Source organism: Apteryx rowi, unplaced genomic scaffold (genome assembly GCF_003343035.1).
Source record: "Apteryx rowi isolate R43461 unplaced genomic scaffold, aptRow1 scaffold_705, whole genome shotgun sequence".
NCBI classification, from domain to species: Eukaryota; Metazoa; Chordata; class Aves; order Apterygiformes; family Apterygidae; genus Apteryx; species Apteryx rowi.
The window spans coordinates 335,648-362,538 of record NW_020450989.1 but is presented as its reverse complement, the minus strand read 5'-3'; the positions used below and the strand labels follow the sequence as shown (position 1 = coordinate 362,538).

At 38.9% G+C, this 26,891-nt stretch overlaps 1 protein-coding gene across 1 annotated transcript in view; it reads right to left on the bottom strand.

The window, feature by feature from the left end:
• The window catches only part of GRM5 (glutamate metabotropic receptor 5), a 162,919-nt gene that overhangs the window by 32,318 nt on the left and 103,710 nt on the right, over positions 1-26,891 (bottom strand). Inside the window, exons 4-6 of the mRNA XM_026087147.1 lie at positions 14,480-14,726; positions 9,498-9,666; positions 5,826-5,952 (exon numbers count right to left, since the gene is read on the bottom strand). Of these exons, the coding sequence (XP_025942932.1) occupies positions 5,826-5,952; positions 9,498-9,666; positions 14,480-14,726 (543 nt within the window). The remainder of the gene's footprint in view (positions 1-5,825; positions 5,953-9,497; positions 9,667-14,479; positions 14,727-26,891) is intronic.

Genomic DNA, 26,891 nt, shown 5'->3' with positions numbered 1-26,891 from the left:
CCCCCGTAGCAAAGGGGTCCATCCTTACGTTAGCTTTAATGCTTTGATTTCAGTTTCACCAAAAAATGCTGACTCCATGAGTTGTGAAAGTTTTCTTCAGAATACGTTGTGTTCGGCAAACTTATCTGAAGCTAAGGCACAATCACAAGTGACTCCCGCTGGCTTTCTTGACATGTCTCCATCCAGCCTAGGAGCCTCCAAGGGCTCTTCAGTGAACATTGTGTTCCTGAACCAGCTCACTTGAGCTTAAAGTGATGTGTGGATAGAGCTGGAGACCTGGGATATAAATGGACTAGAAGCTGAAGGCAACATCTTACCTGGAACAAACAACTGAGGGAAGAAAAGCCCAGGAACCAAGCAACAAGGTAGGGAAGATAATGATAGTCAGAGATCCCAGTTATAATATCACCACCTAAATCCTTAACTCATCCTCATCTGTTTTTCCCCCAGGGGCTGATGTGAGAATGGCTTATGGAAACGATTAAATTTAATTTGGAATATAAAAAAAAAAAGGAAAGAGAAAAGGCAGTGCACAGAAAATCAGTGTGAAAATCTGACATTATCTCTGCTGACATGTATTTATAATGCTAAAAGCAATCACATAAAAATTGTGTCCTTATACCCTCTGCCTGAATTACAGCTATACAAATTATGGTTACAAGCAAGATTTTAATAACGTTTCAGTGGCAAAATCAATGTCAGCACGGGCTGGATTCTGTTCTGCCTCATGGTCACAATTGTCAGACAATTACTGAAATTACTGATGGCTGTAACTTTATTACAAGTGATGATATAAGAAGGCAGTTTGCTGGCAACGAAGAGTTATAGTTTGAAAATATTTTAAGTGTAGATATGGATGATTTTGCCACTCAGGTGGGTAGGATCCAGCACGCGCAGTGCCTCGGACGCCGGTGGCTTCTGCCGCATCCCAGACCCACACATTGCAGGAGGGGACGACTGGCCCCTCCAGGGACCCAGCGAGTCCGGGCATCGCTGGTGCCCTCAGCCTGGCTGGTGGTTTGCATGAGCCGTGACAGCCGGCTGTGCCAAACTGTGCCCACAGCCAAGACACAAGTGTCTCCTGGGCACTGTCTATTTGCTGCTGGTCTTAGTAACGGGATGAGCAACTGCCCTCCAGGTGAGGGAAACATTCATTTCTGCTTCTCAGTTAGGAATCCAGATTGGCACAAGCCTGGTCTCTGAAAAGAGTGTGCTTTGTGTGGGATACAGAATCAGTGTTGTCAAAGCATTTCTAAAAAAAAAAAAAAAATTATACCTAGTCTTTCCGTTCCAGGATTATTTGGATTCTCCGGCTCTTATCTGGCACTTTCAGACAGGAAGACAAGACCATGATGCCAGTATTCTAATTTTATTGTGTGTCTCAGGTGACAGCATTTTTGTAACTATAATAAAAATACATATTTCTGATGTTCAGCCCTATCCATGAATATCTATTGAGAGAACTTCTCAAGAACTGTAAAATATTTTCATCTATTTTCATCTGAATCCAATTAATAAAATAAAATAGTATATTTAGAGTGCACAGGGAATGAGAAAAATGTCAGTACAGCCTGAAGACAATTCAGGTGTCACTGGAATTAACATCATTTACATCCCTTGCTGTCTCTGAATTCGCTAGATAAAACTTTGTTTCTGTTATTGTTGTGTGCTGTCACAAAATCATATAAAAAGGGAATAATCCTCTCTTTCCCACCTCAAAAACTTCCTTAAACAAACACTGGGCCAAGGTGTTCCTGCAGCCTCTGCCAAAGCTCTGGGAGGCTGCACAAAACTTACCCGGTCTTCCCAAGCTACTCTTTCTAAATGCAGAAGACTGTGCCCTCAAAATGATTTGGGTCTCCTGAAGAAACAAAAGGCATTTCTTGTCCGTCCACCAAAAAATTCATTGCTTTGGGGTTTGGACCAGGCATGGTAAGAAAATCTCTTTGTGTCTAAACATATCTATTTCTCTTCCCTCCACTGTGACTGTCATGCAATGAAGTGCTTTGAGGAACAGTGAAGGGGTTGGCATGTACTCCCGGACCTAAAACTCTGAGCTGCTTCTGCTGCATCTCTAACGTAACACGGCTCAGCTGTATTAGCCATACCGACTCCTGCGTGAAGGGGTGCTCTAATGCAGGGGTGTCTCTAAGACAACACGCAAGGGAAGGAGGAGAGATTAGACAGTACATCTTGATACGTCAGAAGGAAGAAATGGACTTGGGGTGCAAGCCAGGATGGTATAGATAGATTTGGGGAAAGGAAAAAAGAGAATGACTAGATTTTTGTTCAGGGAGGAGCCTGGTACCTGGGAGATGTGGTATGTACAACAGACAAGACTGAAATTCTTGAGGAAATACAATATTGGAAGCYGACAACACAATATTGTCTTTCTAGCCTCAGTTTCACTTCTAGCTGGAGATGGTATATTTTCCAGTAACTGGTTTAATCAACAGAAATTCTTGCTCCCTTTTGCCTTCCCCATTACCTTTAGACTGTCTATACTTTTCCTTCAGATCTCAAAGCTTTTTCTGTTCTGAGAATAACTTTGTTTTCATACACATACTGCACTCCTTCCCTCTCCTCCCTCCTCAATTCTGATATACCACAGATGGCTGAGGAGGGAGGGGAAGAAAGAAAAAAAAAAAAGGACAAATGAAACTCTTCCCTTCTGCCAGCAAAATCCCTCCATTCCACATTTTACATAATGAAATCTGTGGCACAAAATGTGTGCTGGTCATTGAGCAAAAGAAAGATGGAGCAAAATTTTGTTGTGTTAGCCAAGAAAGGATTTTAAAAATGGCTGCATCAAAGTTCAGGTCTCTGGCAAGCAGTTAGGCTCTGCTCTACATTGAAAGGCTTTTCAGGTGCACGGCTGATTTACACGGAGGCACAGACTCAGGACTCTCATCCGAAGCTGATACTGGAAGGAAGACATATTCCAATGAGCTTTTTATACGTGTAGCCTTGTGGAGTTGACATTAACTAAGACATGGCTTTATCTAGCAGTATGCTGCAGAATCAAACGTAGGGACATTTCAAGGAGACTGGTGGATGCTTTGTAAAACTGAAGGGAAATTTCCTTGCCAGAATACAAAATCCCTCTCCTTACTTTTAATTCACATTTATTACTAAAGATTATGTTGTAAACAAGGCTAGACTGAGAGGCATTTTCTTTACAAGCTGCAAAACTTGAGACTATAAATATGATCATAAAAAAATACAGCTCAATATATTGTATGGATAAGCTGGGAATAGACTTTTCAAAATCTGGTTTTGATACAAAGCTAAATAAGATCAGATCCAGCCATTATGTGAATAGAGAGCTAGGTGGGGACTACACAGCTGTGAAGCTACAAGGACTGGTATCCTGGTACCTGGAGTGCACATATCCGCAGCGCTAATAGAGGCCTAGGGAGGGTTCGGCTTCCAAATACTGCCTGGAAAATTTGTGCCTGGCTAAGGAACAAGGGTGAGGTCTTCTAAGGAACACTGCTTGGTGCTGATGTTCAGGGGTTGTTTTATGTGTGCACACCAGCTTTGGCCCCTACAAAGGCATAAAATGCATGTCTAAAAGCAGAGGAAGAGTTTGCAAAATGCAGCAGCATGTGTATTACGTGAAGCAGTTGGCTTGACTAAAAATGCACTTACTTTCCATTAAAACGATCAGAGCTGGGTAGAAAATCATTGATTCTCCCCACAAGGGCTTTTGAAGTGCCAACACCCTGCTTTTTCAGCAGGGTGAGAGAAAAGTGAGACCTTCAGAGAGTAACATCCTCCCACAAGCCTGCAGACTGACGGTGAGGCCCTTAAGTGAGACGTGGGGACCTGCACGTCCCAGGGAGCCAGCCCTAGGCACAGAGCCCGAAGACCAGCATGGTGGCTCTTCACCTCACTTCACGTCAGGCACAGTGCTTAAAGGCTAACTACCCGGACTTCACCAAGTCAATAGACAGTTTCCCTCACTGGTATTTCAGAAGAGGCGCCTCCACTGATTAGATGAGGTGCTCGGAGGAATTTCCCGTCTCACTGAGATGTAGCAAATAGGCCTCCAGTTCAAACTGATCTCCTCTGGGTAGTGTTTGCCAAAACAGAGACTTGAAATGGGATCTGCCACGTCTCAGACAAATGCTGTGATTACTGAATAGTTGACTATTTGCACCAATAAACCAACCAGCCCAGTGATGTGGCCTAGTCCCTGTGACATGGACCTCATATGCTCATGAATGTCCCAGCTGGGATGCGAACCTGAGGCTCATCTCTTTCTTCCCTTCTCCTTCTCCCTGGTGCGAGGAAGCTTTCCTGGTCAAAACTGAGGTGAGAGGGCTTTGCTGCTTACTTGCTGCGAGCTGGGGGAGCATGGTCAGAGGAGCACTTCAGAGGATGCTTCAAGGCACCTCCTCTGCCACCAAGAGGACAAACTCTGCCAAGAGCAGGGCAAGGCCGCCCTAGAGAGCAATGAGGCAGCTGAAACACGAGGGACCTGATGCACGGGGAGCCTGCAGCACTGCAGAGAGAGGGGACTGCCCAAAGGAGCAGAGAGCAGACCCACAGCCAGACCGCAGGAGGGGCGGCAATAAAGCAGAGACTCAAAGGAAACTGGATTTTGTTGCATGGAGGTATCCCCCAGATTACAGGACTGGCAGCAGATCGGGAAGGAAGAACCTGCCTGAAAGGATACTGAGGAAAGGAGAAAGCTGGCTTACAAATCTTTGTTATTCTAGTTCTCCTAGTTAAAAGTTTTTTCTCAGGAAAAGTTTCACATTCAACATTTTCTGATAAATTCCCCACCAGTTTAACGGGTAAACGATGTTTTGCCAGTAATTAGCTGTCCTAGTTCATATATTAGAGCAGTGCAACTTCCTTACAAGGGAAGGATTATATTTAATTTTTATATATAAAAGTCTATAAGCCAAGTTTTGCCTGACTCTTCTGCTTACATACATTCATCCAGCAACCTGTTTTTCCTTTTGTCTTCCCTCTCTTTCAACTCATCCATTTCTCTCTTCATCAATAGAAATTTAACATAAACCAAAGCTGTGAGCTCCTCCGGGAAAAGGCTGTCTCTTCTCCCCTTGCCTATATATCGAGGAGCACAATGAGAGCCAGATCCCTGAGCAGCATTTTGAAGTGGCTGTGTACTCTCCATATTGGAATACTTGAATTCTTTTTATTAGCTATAAAGAAAAGAAAGTGGGATACAAGTGTTGGAATAATTTTGTCTCAAAAGTAGCTGAATTAGCATTCTGCAAGAGCGTAGGGATCTAACTACATGGCAAGCAGAACATAAACTCTATATTTTAGCAGATTCTCTGGTGAACAAAGGACTGTTGCAAACCTTACTTTGTTTGCACCATTCATGCTTTTGACAGGAGTTATCACAATGACTATTTCACAGCCTTTCACACACACACATATTGCACAACTATTCAGCACCTGTTTAAGAGTAAAATAAATGCATCTAAAATTTGAACTCTCTTAATATTTTGTCTGACAGGGCTTAATTCTTCTATCTGTTAGATGGAGGACAACATCTCTCCAGCCTGATTGGTGTCAGATCAGGGTTAAATCCAGAACAAGGGCTATTTTTCTTTTTTTTTTTTCTAGGTCTAGTAATTCAGGTCTGTAGAGAGCAGATGCCAAAGATTTCTGGATTAGGTTGAGGAAAGATGACAAATACCAGTCTTAGGTCAAATTTCAGCTTTATCCCTAGGTTCAGTTTAACTGAAACAGTCGTCATAGTCATTCGTGTCTGGCACCTGACTTTTCAATTCAGCAGATGAATACTTTCATTGACAACATAAGCACAGCCACAACTCATTTACCTGTAAGTTCATCATTGGGCCAGGAGCCGAGCTGGCAGGCCTTGCATGTGTATTCATCAGAGACATATTCATTCTCTTTACAAGGAGTGCAAGTCCAACAACAACTGACTTCTCCTTTACGGATCACCTGGGACAAAAGTCAACATTTGATTTAGCAGTATAAATGAACATTCATGTTGCAGCAGTTGCTAATATAATTTCTTCATCTCTTTTTTAATACAGGCATTTTCTTTTATGTAAAAGAAACCTCTTTTTCATGATATATTTGCTGATACAAAATGTGACCCAGTTCTCGGTTCTTACATCATATATGTACTAGAAGAAAGAAACCATCAACTCAGCAAAAGTATAGCTGAAACTTCATAACTACAATAAAACATTTTTTTTTCCTTTCTTAGAAGACAATTTGCAAAGTTCAAAATCTCGTAGATAGCAAAGTGTATACAGAAGCCAGTAGGTGGTATTCCAGGTATATAATTCACTCCACTGTGGTTCATACCTTGCACATGGAACCATGTCAGCAGTGTCATTTCCGTAAGGGTTCATTACCCAAAGATTTTTTGTGCTTCTTTTTCATCCAGTTGTGAGGGATTTGTTAAAACTGATGTTTTTCCAGACATCAGACTGAATGTCCCTTTTTCAAAAACATTTAAATTTGTGCATTGATAGATAATGTTTAACGGTGAGGAYGCTATCTATGTCCATTTTAACATTTGCCCTGATTTCCCATTTTATAATTTACTGCCAAATATTGCACACTCACGATTCAGATGTGGATTTTTCAAAATCTTTATTTATCATGTCTGGGCACTGAAAACATCTGTGCTTCTTGCCAATACATCAAGAGTGATGAGAAGACCTATTCTTTCCTTTGAAATAAAGTATTCCCAATCTTTCTGCTCATTACATTCCAAAAATTTATAAACAAATGCTTCCATTTATAGCATGCAGACTTGGTTGACTTATGTATTTTTCGCAGTGATAAATTTAGACTGTGGTTTCAAAATCAAACATCATTATTGCAATTTTAATAAATGGAATCCAAAGAGTGTGATCAAAAAGAACTGTACTGCTCTTTYTGTATCTACAGTGAGAAAAAAGTGTAAATTATATCTTTGTCATCAGCAATATGAGGACTTGAAAACTTCAAATTTTGATTTTGTTTTTAAAATTGCAGCATGTGAAAGGAAAGAAAAAATCACCTGAATAGCTACATTGGCAGAAAGGCAGATGAGAGCATAAGAGATTTTCTCCGCAAGGGTTGAGACTAGAGCTACTTGAAAAGCAGAATATTTGTCACCAGAAAAGTTGATACCTGAGACACATACTCTGTTAAACTTGATGAATTATAAAAATGCGTCATTTTACAATATATAAAATACTCAAGAAAATGAAAAGGCAAAATAGAAACAGTGTTATTATCAAAACACTAACTTTTTTATCAAAGCAATTCTTTTCCAGTTTTTGGTTAAACTTTTCACCACATCAATGTCTTCTATAAAATACTYTGATTTTGACAAATCTGTCAGAGAACTGTTACAGTGATCATTTCTTATCCTGTGCCAACTATGATTTTGTATCCTCCTTCAGGAATCAAAAGAATTGTTCTCCACTACTAAGAATCAGGCCAGATTATTTTATTAAATTGTTTAGTCATATATTTCTTTATCCTTTTATTTCCTTTTTATTTATTGAACAATTGTTTGTTGTAGAAGTTTTAGGAGTAAAACACTTAATCTATTCATCTGCCTTAAAAAAACCCCAAAAACTATTCCTCTTTAAACAAAAATTATTTCCCCTTCTCTTTGTCTCCTGTGTTATCCTTTGAGCATCTATCTATTTAAATAATTTTATGTCTTTACACTATTTTGAATTTATAGAGTTTGACTGTGTTTGGATTTTATCAAATCCTTCAGATGGGTATACCAAATGCTGCTGAGTGATAGTATACCATTGGGTTTTTTTTGTACATTTCAAATTCCTTCACAATAACTCAGTCCCACAGAATTCTGCAGCAAAACCACCACAGACTTCAGCAGGGTCAAACTTTCCCCCCATTTGTCAAGACTATGAAGGAAAAGAACTGTGGAGCAGTGTTTATAGTCAATAACCTAATGCAAAGACTGAAGAACATTTCAGACATTTGTCCACTGAACATGAGACTTCAAGCAAGTGTCTAAGTGTTTGATGCTTTAGCTTCATAGTGAAGAATCCTCTTGGAAAAATCCTTGAGTGTATGGGCAGAAGGTGTTAGTGAGAGACTGCATTAATGAAGGTCCCAAGATACTCCCCATCATTTGAGTTATGGCAACTCATTATAAAGGATATCAGCACCACCCAGTTTTGAATATCTGTTTGCTCATCTCCATACTCTCAAATAAATGAATATGTGACAGGAGCAGGTTGACAGCAGACTGATGATCAATTACTGTTGGTATAATTCATCCCACCTATTTTTACATGTCTGCAGAAGGGATGTCCTCATCTGAACTAACTATCCTAGCTGGATGCCTTTTATAATCAATGAAGAGGAAGAAGTGTCTCTAGGCCAAGATTCATTTTACTTGTTTCCAAAGCCTATTTTAGGATGAGATGAATCATGATCTAGAATCATCTRTTTATTTCCATTGACTATAAAGAAAGCTTGGAAATCTGACATAACTGCAGATGCCTACGCTGAAGACATCTGCATTTGGTCTGATGAAACTCACTTGCTGACTCTGCCAAAAACTAATTAATGAATAAACCATGGTAACAATGTCCTAAAAACCTGGAAGACTCGGACTGAAGAGATGAACTCACTCTCTAGTGTAGAACATGGTCAACCCTCTGGTCTGCCACCATTGTAGCCTCCTCTCAGTTTTGCAGGCATGTCATGTTAACATGGGAGAAAAGTGACCTAGCTTCCAGTGAGACATATCAGAATTTACAGATGCTTTTTTTTTTTAGTCTGAGCCACTCAATTGTCCATGCCCATCCCCTCAGTCCATGGACCTTTAAACAAATGACTGCCAGGTAACCTATTTTAGCTGTTTTTCAGTAAAGTGTCATGTGATATTCAAGGATAACAAATTGCAATTAATATGTAAGATATACATCTACCCTCCTTCTTTACTGCAATATACAAACAGAGGAAGGAAAAAAGGAAAGCCTAGGAAAAAAGAAAGCAACAAAACATATATGATTAAAAAAATGTTACTTACTTTTCTTGAAGTTCTAAGTAACAGCAGTTATCCATGAGTTCTATGTTCTCTGAAGACACCACAGACTTAAGGTCCAAGTTACAATTTTCCAGTTATGTCTAACACTGAATTAGTACCAATTATTATTTATGATTTACCTACAATTGTACTGACAAGTCCCAGTGAGGGATTTGGACTCCACTGAATCAGGTTCTGTAAAAATAGCAACCCCCGAGCAACCACCCCACAGACAATCCCCGGTCTAAAGTATTTGGAATGTAAGTATTAAATAGAGGCAGCATTTCACAGATGTAGAAGCACAATAAAATAGCAAGATGACCATGATATAAATAAGAAATGTATACATGAGGCTGTTCACTTTAATGTAGCTGTGTGAAACTTTTTTGTGTAAGAAACTGGAAAAACCTGGTTTCAAATTTCAAGGCTATGAATATTGCACATGATGAAAACAAATGCAGAAAATATTTACCTTTATCTGGCCTTTTTCACATGGCTCACTGCAGACTGATCTGATGATATTATTTTTCTCTGACCATATTTCATCATCATCCATTTTCAGCTCACCATTGTCCCAGCTGCCAACATTGATATAGTCAAAGTAGTCCTTCCCCATTTTCTTAAAATTCATGATTTCATACCTTTGGAAACACAAAGTGGAGATACAGGTCAGTTTAGGAAAGCATCACTAAATATTTTGAATTAAAGGAACATTATACAGTCGAAATTAAACTGATTAAAAATAAACAAGGAGAAATTCCATGTGTTATGCTTGTCCTTGAGTGTCTCCTGATAATTTCTGTGATTTCACCATCTTCCTTCTTCTTTGTATTTTAACTTGAAAGTTCCCTGAAAACTTTGGGGTTAATTAAATGAGCATTTGAAAACTATTGTGTTTTTATTTAAGGAAAACAATGAAATGGACCAGACTATTTATTCTGCCTAACTTTAGGCATTTAAGCTGGGAACCTTGGTTGTTCTAGGCTCTGTCTATAGCTAATGTAGAAAAAACGTATACACACAGAGACGATTCCCACCGCCAAGTTCTCCTTGCTGTCTGCAGGCTGTTATTACTCTTTTTAGAGAGGGAGTCTGAAGGCATCTAAACTCCTAAAATGAGGTAGAATGGATCTAAGCCTGAGGGATCAAAAAAGACTTCATGTGCTGTAAGACTGCATGATATAATTTGGTTTGGCACCCAGACAGGAGTCAGACACAAACTCACTGTTTGGTGCATGGGAAGCATCAGAATGGGATTCAGGACAGCAAAAAGTCCCCTAGCTCTAGCCAGTCACAGGATGTCTTAAATCCCACCTGTCTGCAACTTGCTGGAGGCCTCAGGGAGATGTTCTCACCAAGAAGCACAGCCTAGACCTTGTAGCTGGGCTATAGGTTTTATTTGAAGAATGAAGCAGAAACTCTCTCCCTCTTTTTTTTCTTTCTTTTTTTTTTTTTAACAGCAGCAAATGCTATTTCCACTCTTCGCCCCCTCTTTCTTTTTTATGTGACTCCTTGGTGGACAGAACACATTTAATTCCTCATAGAGTACAGTATGGAAGGGACAGGGAGAGGGTACTCATGCCTCAGTCCTGGGCTGCTACTGTGTCAGATCACTTCAGCCTCAGGTGTTAATAACAGCCACAGCTGATCAGAGTTTTTATAATCACATTTCAGGTGTAGGTGGACCATCTGCGCTCTTACTCTTTCCTCCTACCTCCTCTTTAGCTCCCACAGAGTCATACAGAAATGCTTTGAGGYAGCCTAGGACTCACTAAACTTACTACAAGCATGGTAACAGTCGTGCCACCTTTCCTGCCTTAGAGGCTGCCTCCTTAGTGATTATTTGTAAAGGATGCTTGGGAAGATTGTGCAGCTCCTGAAATGATAATGTCATCCTTTTCTTTACCTCTTCTTTAGTGGCTCTTGAAGTAAATTGATTGAGCAACATTTCACATGAGATTCAGTGATGGAGAATAAGCAAACAACATAGACCAAGAAGTAGAACACAACCATAGGTTTAAAAACCTGCCTACTCCATAAATGAGAAGCCAACTTTTTCCTGGCAGCAGGCACCAAATGAGTCCCCAAGGCAAAACTCATCGACAGAGCTGAATAAAGATTGATATTCAGGGTGTAGTTCAATATGCATTTAACTTAAAGAACCAGAAAATTAAATCAAACAGTCTCTTAAATAAGATACTGAAGAGATTTTTTTTAAGTTTGAGGAAGCTCTTTAGAGACTGGCAAGCAGTAGGCATACTATAGCTCAWGCTCAGGCTGCTTTTGAAAGATTAACAATAAAATTCTTCCATGACATTTTTTTCCATCCATGGATCTCTGAGTGCTTTTCATCACGAGATAAAGTCTAACCATCCCAATGTACTGGAGGTTCGTGAGTCACTGGTTTCCTGAAGCTAGTTTGAGGTACCACAGGGACAGTTTGTCGCGTTAGGATAGGAGAGACCAGATGGTGCAATAGTGCGTTTCCAGCAGTGCCCTAATCACAGTGAAAAACACTTGTTGCAAACTCAGTTTCAAAGCAGAAGTGCCATGAAGTTGCTGAGAACCCATATTTTATTGGTAGCACATGATCAAAACATTAACATCTTGATTTTCATGCCTTTTCTTGCCTTCTCAATTTCTTCTTCAGAATTTCTGTAGTATTTACAAGTTATCTTCCCCCCAAAAACATGGCTATTCCTTCCCTATTAATTTGCTTTTTCCATGTCTTCTGTCCCACCTAAAGCAAGCCCTCCACTAGACTATATATCTGCTTAAAGCTAAGCATACACACAAAGGACTTTGGGATAGGGCCAGAATTTGAAGCATCTTGTGGGATTAAACATCTGTTGTATTATTGTACATAAAATCAAAACCCTTTTACCATGCATCAAAATCCTGAGATATCTAGGTCAGAAAAAGCTTAGAAAGGCTCTTTCTGTTCTGTTTTTCTGCTTAACACCACCAATATCACATTACAGCTGTGAGGATTTCAATTTCCATTTTTCAAAGCGAAGATGTAGCTATTCACGAAAGTGAACAGGGGAGACAAGTTATTCCAGTGTGACTGCACCATCTCCCAGCTGTTGCAAATGGCATCTGACAGTGCTCAGAGGACTAGAACCTACTCAAAAGCTGGGAATTAGGGATGGAGCTTCCTAAAAAGCTTTCTTCGTGATTAAGAAGTGATTTTTGACTAAATGTTGGCCAGTTTAAGCACATAGACTCCCTTCTGAATTTAATGATGTGTCTATCATTGTGGAAGATGAGGCAACAAAGACCTATGTCTCAAAAGTAACCAAGCTTTGGGAGCCTTTTGTCCCCATGCACAGTGCATTAATTTGAGCAGACAGAGCACTACTACATCTCACACACATCCTGGGAGGCTGGGCTATCTGAAAGTCACATTCCTTGGCCGTGCATAATCAGTGTGGAGTCCATTTGCTCTTCAGTGAAATGCTGAATTCTCTACTGACCCTCTACTGTGTCTGAGCAAATGACGGCACATGATATAATTCCTTCGTCATCTTCTTAAAATCAAATAAAAACAACAAAACAAAACCAAACAAAAATTCAATTAATTTCTTTGCAACAAATAAAATTAAAACATTATTGTTAAGCATGTCAAACTTGAGGAAGAGTCTGTTTGCAACATGTAAATGTTGTCATTGGTTTATTATCATGCCACATAATCATTTGTTTACTAAGACCTTTGGTCCTTCTGCAAGAAGTGAGTGCAACAGAGATAGGAATAATGTAGGATGCAGTCCACTGCATCCAAGCACCTTTAAACCAAATGGAAATCCTTTAAGGGAGGTCTGGGATAAGTCTTTGAAAAAATATTGGTCAGAAAAATCCAGATTGAGCACTTTTTTTCAGAATTCAGCTATTTTTTTTAAATAGAAACATTTAACAGAAGACAATCTTGCTCACCAAAACAGTTCTGAAAACATACTTGAATCTCATAGCAGCTCTCAGTGTGCTTCCTTGGAGTCTGAGTCCTGAAGATTTCTAAAATGTGTGTCTCCAGAAAGCTAGTTCATCCAGACTGCTTTGCATGTGGATGCCCTGTTATCTTTTGGGGAGAATGCTGACATTACAGGTTTTCATATAAAATAAGAAAAAAAAATCAGTTTTGAAATATCAGAAATATTCTGAAATATCAGAAATATTCTGAAATATCAGAATATTTCAATCAATGGAACTACCTTTTCCTGTCCAGCTCTACTCAGAAGTTAATATTTTTATTTCAGTTCACATTACGGGGAGAAGATAAAATTTAAAAAATGAGTGCACAGGATGAACAGTTTTCCCTCTAGTCATCTGTTTATACAATTTCATCAGAAAGTTATTTAATATGTTCCCAATAATGTAGACAGAAAGAGCTACCTCAGTCAAACTGGAGCAAGTGCAGTGAGTGAGGCAGGGATCTACCCTCTGAACTATGAGGAAAAAATAAGTATACTTTGAGTGCTATCACACTTGCTGTTTATCTTCTGACAGCTCAGTAGGCACAAACCTAGAAAAAAACCTCATTGCTCTTTTTAATATGTATTTTTGTAGGGATACTGCTTATATGCATATTTCATAAAAAAAGAACAACTTCCACTATATTTTATATGTGTGTGTATATATATATATACACACACACATATATATACACATATATACATATATGTGTATATATATACACACATATATGTAAGTTATCAACAAAAGCAGATTGATTTAAATTCAATTTGGCTTACAGCAACACAATTTGAATCAATAGCTTAGTCTGTTATGTATGTGGGAAGGCTTTCATTGGAAGATATGAAGTAGATTTATAATATAATTAAGAAGGAAAAAAATCCCATAGAAATCGATGCATATTTTCGGTATTGTTTTAGCTTTCTCTTAATAAATGAACTAAGTCCAGGTAATTATTCAAATAATTACTGCTTACCACTCACTCAAATGCATGCATTTAAAGACCCAAAGAGAGAGAGCAATCTTGTGGTGGCCATCACAGTCTATGAATGTAAAGTCATATGAATATAAAGTCATATATATATGACTAGTTGTATATATATATGGTCATATATATATGACTGTATATAGGCACCGTGTATATGATTAAATAAAAATATGATTATATATAGTCCTGTATACATGGCTATAAATACAAAGATTGGTTTGCAGTGAGAAGCAATACTTTTGAAAGTACAAGTAAAAAAGGAAATCCGTACAGGCAGATTGTATGCCTGAAAGCTCATCTCTTTCTTTCCAACTATAATTTTAAACATCATGCAAAAACACACATCAAAAATGGTTAATATTGGACAATCAAGCAAGAAAGTCAGGAAATGCTAAAATAAAAGTATGAGATCTTAGTTCTGATGTTAAGTGTGCATGTATCTGCTACGTACAGTTAACATTTCTGTTATTAAATACTCTGACAAATGTGAACATTACCTTCCTGGCGAGTCACCGTTCTCATCAAACAAGATCATGTCCCCAGAGACCCCTGTAAAATTTGTCTTCATGAGGGATTCCAGGAGCTTGCGACCGTCTATGGGCTTCATGGCATCGCAGAGGCCCACGTAGCCCGGGCACAGCGACATCTGCATGTTGTGGAGGCCGTACGCCATGGAGTATATTGCGTTGATCACAAAGCCCATTTTGGAGTCCTGCACGTGCTGTGTCCTCAGGGTCATCTGGCCTGCCGGGGAACAACGTGAAGCGGCGGGTTAGGATGCGGGCTTGAAATACGATCAGCTCTTTAGATAGTTGGTGGGTTGGTTATTAATGGTGGAAAAAAGTCGTCTTAAGAGCCTCGAGCAGTTCATAGTATGACACTTATATCAGTACACACACTATTTTTTTAAAAAAAAGAAAGGAATGAAAGAATAGGTTCTTTTTAAACAGTTCTGATACCTTTCTCTGTGCCACTCCACACATATATTGTTTTCCAGCTACTTCTTGTCCTTCTTATTCTTTTTAATCTATCACTAATACTATAAAACAACATTCCAAGGATGCCAGGAACTTATCACAGCCTGGAGAAATCTCTCCAAAATCTCAGAAGTCTTTTGTTGAATACTAGAGGTGTAAATGTTAGTGATGGTGCATCCAGCAGCAGTCTTGTAAACCATATTTTTATTTCAGAGACATGGGAAACCAATCCTGTGTGAATATTTTGATTGAGGCGCAACTTTGCCATACTAAAAGTTTCTTGTGCTAATAACTCTTCTACTTCTAAGACCCTTGCCCCTCTCCATTTGCAAAATGGGGATAATGATGAAATGCAGGGGAATACATTCAAATGTCCCCAAAGAGCTTGATGATCTGGGGTAGGCAAATATCAACCATATCTACCCCAGTGTCTCTTGTTTGCTCAAGCCAGAACTGGTTAACTTTACTTTGGCTTTTCAAATATTACGTCTGGATTTCTATTTTCTATTCAAGCTTCTGTGAAATGTGCAATAAAAATTCCTTCAGCAGCACCCTGAAGGGCTTTTTTATAACCCAGGGTTATTAATGAYATGTATTCGCTTGGCTGGCAGCAACAGTCCAGCTAAGGAAGAAGAAGTTGGAGGTTTTCTGCCTCATGTGCCATCAGCAAAGCTGCCAGCTGCCCTCCGGCCACCAGGTCTTTGACACTGGGGGAGAAGGAGAAACACCATGAGGTGCATCAGTGCTGCTGGGAGTTAGCTAGACAGCTGGGGGGATGTAAGATCTGGAGGAGGGGGGAACAAACAAAGAGCTCTACAATGCCGTTTTTTAGAACGTCTGCTATTCTTTTATCAATTGCGCAGCAGTCCGTGGAGTCAGGACATCCTGTGTGCAGGCAGCCAGGAAGGAAGGGAGCGCAAAGGACCCTCTGAATATTTGGCCTCGCCTTGGCCACAGTGGCTAGGCAAGCGGAAAGCCACTGCCACCAGGGAAGGAGCCTTCCTCCTGAGGAGGGGCTGGCAAGAAGCAGGGGTGGCGCTTAGACCTGCCAGCCGCAGTTGTTTCCTCACAATGAGAGAAGTAATTTATGCCATAAAAAGACCAATGTACAGACAATATTTTTTTGTCTTGGAAGAAACAAAGACTAACATACGACTCTGATGTCAGTATCCAGTCTGATGTCTATGCACCTTCAGTGCAGATGAATAAGACTCTCCAGTGGGTAATTGATCCTGTCATAAACTAGGTGTATCTACAAGCTGCCCTTTTGGGGAGTGAACAGTAACATCACCAGGCAGACCTAGTCACTGAAACATTCTGGAGTACCAAAAGAGTCTGGAGGGTAGCAGAGATGCACAGTTCTTATTAGCATTGCAAATGACTGTATAGAGATAAGTAAGTGAAGGAGAGGGCTGAAAGACCTCTTTTCTCCTTCAGTTTGGTGCTGGAGCTGGCACTTCCAGTTCCAGTCCGCCTCAGGAGCAGTGAGTAATGCTTTAGATAGTTAAGTGATATGAGCTGCAAGTATCTATAATGGAATAAAAACTCAGAAACAACACACTGTGTTCCTCATTTGTTCCATTCTACCAGGGTATTGCTTTTTCCTAATTAAAAATAATAGGCATAAAAACTGCAACAGTGGAGTACAATGTAAAACCAATATTAATTGAAATTTAGTGGAAAATTGAACAAGCATATTATGTTGCAATACACACAACTTTAACCAATTATTCATCCTCAAAATTAACTGCTCACAAACCGTGCAGTTAATTATAGTAGCCATTAGAATGAATCAGATTTGCATCAGCAATAGTATTTATTATGAAACAATAATTTCAGCTGTTTTATTGCATATGATTGCTTAAAAATTTAATAACTTAATTCTTACAGGAACACTCTCCCCTGGGCTTTGTGCTTCATATTTATAGAATTATTATTTTGACTTTCTTTAAACATTCAATCTTCTTCAGTGCACCTGATAATTTGTAATGAGGCTGCTTAGCTCTTCACAGAAGYTGCTAGCAATTGTCAATGGAGTTGTGAGGGAATTAGCTGCTGCGAGAATTTTAATAAACTTTCTGTAGCGGGAGAAAATACTACCCTGAGATGCTAACTGACTGGTTCACTTTGCTCTGTAGGCACAAATCTGACCTGCCAAATCTGACTATCAGTCAACAGTACCTCAAGACTCTGTAATTAAAAGGAACATCTCAAAAAAATGAGGTGAAAGAATTTTTTTGCTCTTTAATGTACCACAGTGGTGTCTTTAAAATTCCAGTATTTAAAGATAAATCTTTTGGTCTGCCTGAAAGTGTTTTTCAAACCCAGTTTTGCAAAGTTCTTAAGCATGTTAGGCTTGAAACATATAAATAATCATATTTACCTCAGCAATCCTATCAGTAGTCTTAAGCGAAGGCTGAATATACAAATTAGGAGCTAGTCTCTGATTCAGAAAAAATGTAAAAATATTTTAAATCTAGCTCTACAGCAAGTATGAGTTAGGCAGCCTTCAACACCTAGTTCGCTTAAGTATTAGTTCCTACTATCCTCTCTGGAACTCAAACCCATAGGGTTGTCATGAGATTGACAAGYGGCAATGATGACTTTAATAATGCTGAAGCCAATAACGTTCAATAGAATTGACTTTGTAGTTTAAACTTTTAATGAAGAATAATGTAAAGTTCTAATAGAAATTGATAAGTTCCTACAGAATTACTAGGCAGAGGATAAATAAATATCTACACACTGCAACCCATGTGCTTGCTTATAATATACATAGTAGAATCATATTTTATATTAAATTCAAAAACTGTTTCCATAAGAGATCTGTTTTTCTCTGCCTTGCACCTTCCCATAGGAGAAGACTTTGCAAAGAAGAAAATAAAGATATTTTGCTTTCCTGAGGGTTAGAAAGAGCCAATGAGATACCATTTAATGTTGGCATGTAGGGATAGGCAGGACATGATCAGATGAGYGTTTCAGTTCAGGTCAGGAGTGGGCTTTCGAAGTGAATCTCGGAGATGTTCCTCTTTGCTGTGCTTTGGTTTGCATCGCGACAGTCTCAGAGCAGCTAACCAGTTTCCTTTTGGCAGAAACTAAACTGGATGATGAACTCCAGGAAAGCCCCTAATGTACTTGTGAAATGGGCATTCAAGCCATGGGGCCAGGATGGAGCCAGCCTGGATGCAAATCTCCACCTGTCCCCAGGGTTTGCTAACAGGCACAGACTCAGCATCACTCCCAATTTGCTGCAGGTGGCAGGAGTTGGACGTACGCAGGCAGCAACGTGCGTTGGCCAGGTACAATGCTGCATTTCGTAGGTCTCCAGCGGATGCTTATTGCAATTTTGACAGGCTTAAGTACCTGTTCTGTGGTAGGCTTGAGAGATTTTGTTCTGGTACGTAGCTTATTTTCCCACAAATGTTGTTTGGAATAATGCCAAACTATTTAGGAATCTGTGCTGAATCTGGTGACTATGGCCAAATGATTACAGAAAGTAATCTGTATTGCAGTACCTCGGAACAATAAATATTAAAGCTCTGTCATGCTAACTAATGCAGAAATAAATAATTCTGCCTCCTGCAGTTAGGATGTATCAGGCAATGGAAGAAAGCAGGGTGAATCAAATCACACTTAATCAGAATGAGGAAAGGTATGCAATATTTGAAACCAGAAAAGATCAAATATTGCAGAATTCGCTGCCTTCAGGTTAAAATATGAACTCAAAACTTGAGGAGAAATGAGGTAATCTCCATAGTTAGAACACCTGAGTACATCTCTGAATTCTGTCCTGTTTATTCCTTAGTCTTTCACGCCCAAGCAATTTTGGTAAGCAAATAAGGGCTTATCCTAACGTTCTCCTGTCAGATCATGAGGCAGTTCTGGATTTGAAGCTGCATAGGCATTTCTGTCTACAAAATATTACACAGGCAAATTCTGTGCCTTATTGGATAAATCAAATAACTCATCAGTGCTTCAGTTTCCCATCTAATAATATTTCTTTTCTCCTACCTTTTATCTGACATTTCTCTTTAGACTAAATATTCCTAAGAAAGAGGATGACTTTTCATTATCTTCCTGCTTTTCCTGTGCATCGTGCAATGAGCATGTTATTGGCTGGAGCCTCCAGGTGCTATTGGACTATCTCCAAAATGAAAATAAAATTATCCTGGATTTCACAGAAAAAATAATAAATATGTAAATAGTTACTCTGCAGATCATTTTAGGAATCTGTAATATATAGTATATAACATGTAACACTTCTTATAATATATAATACATTATAATGTCTAATACATACAAATAAATAAAATATATATTTTAAAGCTAAAATATGTATTATGTATACGTATAATCAAATCTTATGCAGGATTCAGATAAGCCTTTGCAAAATGGCTTATTGCATTAAACATCAGCTTAAGATTCTCCTACTACTGGAATAGGTGGTTAATATCCATGGTTTCTCGTGCTTACATACATTCTGTATGCCTGGATTTATGCGTATGTTCCCCAGCTTATTATAGGACTGTGACTACACCAAAGCTGAAGGACAGTTCTGAAAATAGTATAAACTCAGAGCATCATAACCTGCACCCTTTCTGCCTACGCTGCCAGTAGTAACTGGCTTACGAAATTTCAGCAATAACACTGCAGAGGATAAATGTGGGCTACGTAGGACAATCATACACTGTGCTGCTCAGCAGGGCCTCATAAAAAAAGACTTGGGGCCGTGCAAAGCGGAGCTCAGGAGTGCCCCCTCCACAGCTAGGGAGCGTGAGCTGAGACAGCTTGCTAGCACCAGCCGGGGAGGTGGACAAGGTTGTCCCGAAAGCAGCCTTGAACCCCCGTTTAACCCTGCAGACACTCCCCAGGACTAAACTCCTTATCCAGATTTGTTCTTTTCTGTTGTCACTTCTCCAAAACACAAGTATGTAGATGATGGAAAATAACATGTTCTTTCACCACAAAAGTAATTGCAACTGGCAATGGTTCGTTTCTTGGCTCTATTTAAAAACAATTAGTGTACTTTTGGGCCCAGATCCAAGAAAGCACTTAAGGGCACTCATAGTCCCAGTGGAAGGCAGTTCTCTGCGTGGGAACCGCCGAGCATTTGTCCTGTTCCAACATTTCCGCCTCCCACCCAGGCTCCTTTCTTCCCGGCTTTCGTCCCGGAGCGTGGATTGCTGCGCCGGGCTGTGGCTCCACCTCGTGGGCACGGCACCGCGCTCTCAGCCGGACATGCCACGCAGAGCGCAGCCGGAGGAACTGCTGGCCCCAGCCAAGAACAGGGCTGGTAGAAAGCAAAAAGGTGACCCAAAACAAACAAAAAAAAGAGAAAAAAAAGAAGAAAAAATCTCCCCCAAAACCAACTAAAAAAGCCAAAATCTTGAGGGAAATTCTGAAATGTCACTGTTGCTTCCAGTAGTTAGGATGCAAATAAAATTTTTGGAAAACATTATTTACAAAATTCATTATTTTTCATTTTTTTGATGTAAATCCTTTTGTTCCTCTCCTTTTTCTACTTTTTATCCCCAAGGAAGATGGAATACAATTTTATCTATTCTTCTGTTTGCCAGCTGTTAACATTACAAAGCCTCCTCAATTGAGGGGATGTTACAGAGTGGCAAAATTACCATGGTTCAATACGCCTTGTTCTGCTTTCTAACTCTTCCATAGCTAACAGTACTTTGAAGTTTAAAAAATGGACAAAAGAATAAAGGGAAGAGTGAGAAAGCTTCAAATCCCAGGCAGTCTCCTTATCTCATTCTATGAGGAGAAGCAAGAGAAGGATATGAGAGAAAAAATGGGGGATTTTTTCCCCCCAAAGTGCTGAGGGGTGTGTTGGAATTACAATGAATTTAACATTAAGATAAAGGAAAATGGATTGTGTTTCATCCTTTTATTTTGAAATTTCTCAATGATCAAAATGTTGTTTATGACAAAGTCATAAAGGACATCACAGAGGAAGCCAGAACTACAACCTGGAGTCCCCAGCTATCCTGTAATGTTTCCCCATGACTAATTCATAAATTCGTTGCCATGTACACATCATTAAAGATTTCGCCAATTCTTTGTGCTTGTTTTGTTTTGAGGGACACTGAACTGACAGAGATGAGAACTGAATCAACAACCAGGTAAGTACGACATCCACTTTTTGCTAGCAGCAGTTGCAGTTCAAGCCCTTTTTTAAATTTATTTTTTCCTTTGAATTAGCGAATATCTCCAAAGCAATGAGGAGAGCAGGGCCTGTCTGCTGCATAACGCGATGCAGGGATGCTCCTGACCCGTTTCTGAGCAGGCTGGCTCCGTAGCCATGCGTCCATGGAAACATTACTAAAAGATGGGACTTTTTAGATCTGCCGTGGGTCCATGCTATCATAACTGTGCTCCCCGGGAACACGTTAGTAACCTTGCATAGAGCTGCAGTGCTGGATGGCATGGCGCTAAATTAGACATCCCGAAAATGCTCATTGCTGTTTGGAGAAAAAATGATTGGAATCTTATAAAATGAAAGAAAGGCTGTACATAAGAACCAGAGTAAAGCATATGGTTTAGAAGTCATGGCACACCTAATTATTAAGCCCTATTGTTTAAAGAGATAGAAAAAGAGGTGGGTTTTTTAAACCTTTTCCAAAATCTGTCATCAGAACTTGCTATTAAAGCAGTGTGAAAGAAAAAATAACATTCACTTCTCTGTTATTTGTAAGGTTCCAAGTGTATTTTTTTCTGATAAAATCAAATGTCATCATTTATTTATTTATCTTACTAATTTAATTTCTTACAGGCTCTTGGACTGTGGAACAAAGATATTTTCTGTTCTGTGGGAAATTTCAACTAGTTCAAATGTCCTTTTTCCATTCAGAATGAATACAAAAACTCAACATTAGATTTTATCTTTTCTGAAAAAGAAATTCTGAGGAAAAAGAGATTTGGCAACACTGGAGAATGTCATTTTGATGCTGAGGCACAAACATAACACTGAAACAATGTAAAAGCAAATTACAAACTTGAAACAAAACACTTCCATGTTATTGAAATGAGAAAGTAAAAAATGACTCATTTCAATGCTTTTCTTTCAAAGTGTCATGAATCAACATGCTCCTGTGAAACACTTCAAGTCTGACAAGCAAATATCCTCCATTGCAAACTACTCACCAAATGTTTTGGACCAATTCTAAGTTTCACTCTTTGCAACTGAAAGCCAATGCTAGTGGCATTCCACTTTATGTGATGATTATCAGTAACATGCTACATTTGGGAAGGACTGCCCAAAAAATACAGAGAGGACTCTCAACATTTTTTTAAAGTTCCTAGTTGACTTTGCTGTCTTACTTCTATTTAAGCGTACATGAGATAGGCAACTCCAGAGAGTTTACAAATCTGTCTAGAGGTCTACCTGCACCTTTGGGTGCCTACATACCAACGGAAGTCAGACTTCTACTGTCAAGTTCAATAAAATCAATGAAAAGAGTCACAGTGATGGTCAGAAGGTAAGTAAATAAATATCCATCTCATCCCACCATTTTCTTAGAAGCATTATTATTCTTTCACCTTCTACAGAATTCAGTTTGTTTGATCATAAATTACACAACTGTTATGGATGAAAGAGCACATTAAATGCTGGCATGAAACTTTCTGCACTTGTAAACATATTTGTATAAAGCATTTGAATCTATGTGGGAAGTTGAACTGCTGAAAGAAAAAAATGAAAGAAATTGCACCAATTTATCAGCCTAATAAGAAACATTATATAGTCTGAATACATTTAATTATAATTTACATTTATTCTTAAAGCTAGAGAGACATGGTCTACCTGTACAATGGTATTAATATTTTGTAGGTAGTTTTCAAGGTTCAAAAAGGCGGGAGCAAGAGAATGATAATTTAAAGGATAAAATCATAGTAGAATGGCATATCATCAAAGGATCCTAATATATGGAAGGAGGAAGGCAGGGGGCATAAAGTGGAAGAAAAATAGACATATCTCTGTAGTCAGATTTCAGGGGAGTTTGAGGAATTAATAATAGCAGTGAAAAGACAATTTATTCAAGGGTCTGAGTTACTGAAGTGTTAAAATCAGGATCAATGTATATCAAAAAATCTTTCAAATTAGTTATAACAGAGCATATAACAGTCCTCATTGTCATTCTGCTTCTTTCTCTGAGTGAGTCAAAAAATAGTGACGTGTCTGTATAGGCTCCTGGATTAGATTATGTCAGGTTTCTAGAAAATCCAGGTCTGGATCTCTGCTTTATAGCTGATCTATCTTTGGAAATTTCTGAACCTGGACAAGCATTACTGTAAGGGCAGTGAAAAACTGTGTCTGAGCTTCATATCTGAAATGTAGGCTATAAAAATGAGGGCTAGACCATCCTTCAGCCTGATATGAGAAACAATATATGGCTAAGTACTAAACTGAGTGACATGAAGGATGTATTCAGGAGAATTAAAATGCCCTTTAATTCATTATGTAGAAAATACAAATGAACTTTGATTTTTTTTTTAATTTGTTTTCAGTTGCAATCTAAAGATAAATATGCGACATGTTTGGGGAATATGAGGTTTAACTGTGACACTTCCCTTGAAATACAGAAAATAAGCTGTCCATTCTGACAAGTATTACAACACTTAATTTTTATTGTTTGGGGTCTGATTAAACCCACTTTGGCATCTGAGTTTAGATTTAACCAACAAATAATTATCAGCATGTTGCAGTGCAAAGATTAGACAGTTATGCTTTATTTCTAAATTCTATCTGGAAACCCCAAAGRGCCATTTGTTAAACCGAATTTCTGTTCGGATGAAAATCCAGGATTCTCTGTGGGTCCTTTTGTCCTCATTAAAAGTAGCTGGAGCTGGATGAGATTCAGCAAACAGGTAGATAAGTTTTGCATTTACATTTTATATGCCTTTCTGTATTTTTAGCAACAAAAYGTTTCTCATATTTATCCTAAATCTCCCTAAATCTCCCTTTCTGCTAATAAAATCTTTCACTTTTGATCCTATTCCTAATGGCCTGGTGAATTATTGGTCACCTTTCTTCTATGGCAGTTTGTACACACCTGAAAAAAGTGGGTTTTTTTAACTCTGAGAAGCTACGTGGTTAAATCATGAATAGACGAATTGCTTTCTGCGTCCTGCTAAGACATGTTCAGAGCGCTGCTGCAAATCTTGTTTTCCCTATTCATCACTTTGAATATGTTCTTCTTCCCTATAAACCCGGCCACTGGATCCTCTGTCCCAAGCCTGTCAGACACAGGTTGTTCGTCTCACTTTCAGTGCCCCCGGGTCCTGCCTGTTGCTGCTCTCTCTCCGTAATTAATCCAGCCTCCATCGTTCCCCGCCACATTTTATCCCTCGCTGCTTTGAACCATGCTATTTAATGTCAGGACCCCGTGTAAACATCTACAGAAGTGTCCCATCACCTTCCTTCAGATTCTTGTTCCCCTTGTACCTTTACATGAAACCACCAGCTTTTAGAGGCCTGTAACCCCTGCCAGTTAAACTAAGATGTTTCACTGCTTCATCAGCTTCTATTTTTTCTTTCTCTCTTACGCTTAGATCATTTATACTTGGGATATGTATGCTCTTTTTGCTCTGATTTTATATAACACTTAAAAAAATGTTGTTCCAATTGTGCCTCTGGCTTTTAAGGCACCATGGGAAAAATAGGATACTTTAGAAGTGGAGGCAAAAGGATTAATTTAACAGACTGGTAAAAGTAATAAATAGGTAAATATGTAATATGCAAAAGTAATAAATAAATTTTTCCCACTAAGGTCAGTCAAGCCAGAGTTTCCCAACATACTTGGCTTGTGATGGGTTTTGTTTCTGCACTGTGTTAGGATGCATTTGTAAAGCACTGTCACTAGGAGAAAAAGGTACTAGGAATTTGAGCTCTGATGAGGGCACTTGTCTGTGAGAAAGCAAGCACATATACACCTAGTCTTTAAAGGTCCAAAGACAATCAATGCCAAGGGATTGGATTAGCCTTTTATGACCTGCGGAAGGCTGTTCAGTGGAGTTACTCATCTGGTTCAAGTTGCACACCTATTTGTGAACTTTACTGAATCGTGGCCTTAGTTAATACAAAAAATCTGACTGGTGCCAGAGGGGAAGCCAAATCCAATTCTTGTAAAAACCCTGGTGTTCTAAGGCCAGTACATGTCTCCTGTTAAAGATAAATTTTAAATCCTTTGCTCTGACTCTTGGTGTTCAGAGGTGGCTTATATCAGCTCTCCAGTGACATGGAACTGATTACATTGAAAATCAAGTCAGATAAGCCTGCAAACTTCTCACTTTCTCCAGTGCTCCAGCTGGGCAGAAAATCAATGTACTTAGCAACAGCAGTGACACCCATTTGGATTAAGTAAGTATGTTCAAATCTGCAAATGAAAAGTGGGCTTGATGCTAAAATTTTCACCTCAGCACGAACCAAGTGTATGTGAAGGGATGGAGACTYATTAGAAGTTGATAGAAATGAGTGGAGAAAAAATCATTTTGGATTGTTTTTCAGATTCTCTGTTTAGTTGCTTTCACAGTTTTGTTTTGCATATCTCAGTAAATTATCTTTTCATTTCATAGTATCCTGTTTGTCACTCTCTATGGATAGCTTATATTTAAAAATGAAAATAAAGTCGCTAAAGCTGGCTTCATTGACTTATGAATTAATGTATTTTCTGTCTGCAGAGACAATGTAGCCCACCATCTTACTGGGTAGGGATCTGCTAACTAAACACAAATATACTTATATATAGCTAAATTTATATCTGGAGGTTAGGTGAAGTCATTTATTTAGTCAGATTTCAGCCCTGTCTCTTGTGCTTATTTTCTTATTGTTCGAAATAGTTGTTTATATTATTAATCATTGTTTATTTTTTTCCTCCAGGTTGTGGAGTATAAGTCGATCTTTTCCACTAAAATGATGATTATTGCTTTCTAGGTAGACAACTTCATTCAATAATGATGTCATCTACCGACACCAATCAGCTTTCTGTCTTTTTATCATTATCTTAAGAGGTGATGAATGCTTGGCCTTTTGGTGGGTAAATGGGTTTTCACTTGTCTCCAGCATTTCTCSGTCTCTTTAACTGGAATCCTGAGAAACTCCTTTAACTTTTTATACAGAGCTGCTGGAGAATAGGAAGTGTGTAGTCGGATAAACCAAAGGGCACAGACCTATTTTCTTATCAGGATAACTCTGAAAGAATGCTAATATAGTTGCCGTCATGCAGAGGCTCTCGGAACAACGTACAAAATGCTTGTGGCCATAGAGGGTAGGCATCGTTTTTACAGTTGGGGAGTCTGAACTGAAGGGAGTTTAAGACGCAAAGCTTGGAGTGCTTAAAGTTAGGGAACAAAATGTGAATTCAGGAACCAATATTAAAGTATGATTTTCAAAGTCACAGTGAACAYAGGAAACAAAGTAAGAAACAGAAGCCACCATGACAGTTTAAAAAATTCACCTTAATTTTGAGCTCAAACTCCCAACATCAGAACTTCTCACTCCTGAGAGCAATTCTCTGAGAATATATTTGCATTCCCACAAATTCCTGCAGCCCACAAAGCTGCCAGGCTGTACATTACCAACTTCAATGGTTCTTCAGTTTATCAGACACCCTTGTCTTGGGGCTATTACAGGCAAAAAAAGCATAGGTTTCTTAGCACTTATGACACAAATAGATGTCATGAAAGAAATCTGCATGTCATCTTTTGATCAACCACTGAATTCCATTTTTATGAATTTTGACAGAGAAGCTAGATCAAAATCAAAACTATAAAACTGAGTAATGTTATGACTAAGAACATTCTGTTTGAAAACATGATTGAATGGGCAGTTTTAATGGGAAGACTCACTGATGCCTGCTGAGTAGTGGCCTTAACTTAGGGAACTCTCCACAACTTAATTAATTGTCCCATCCCGTCCCATCCC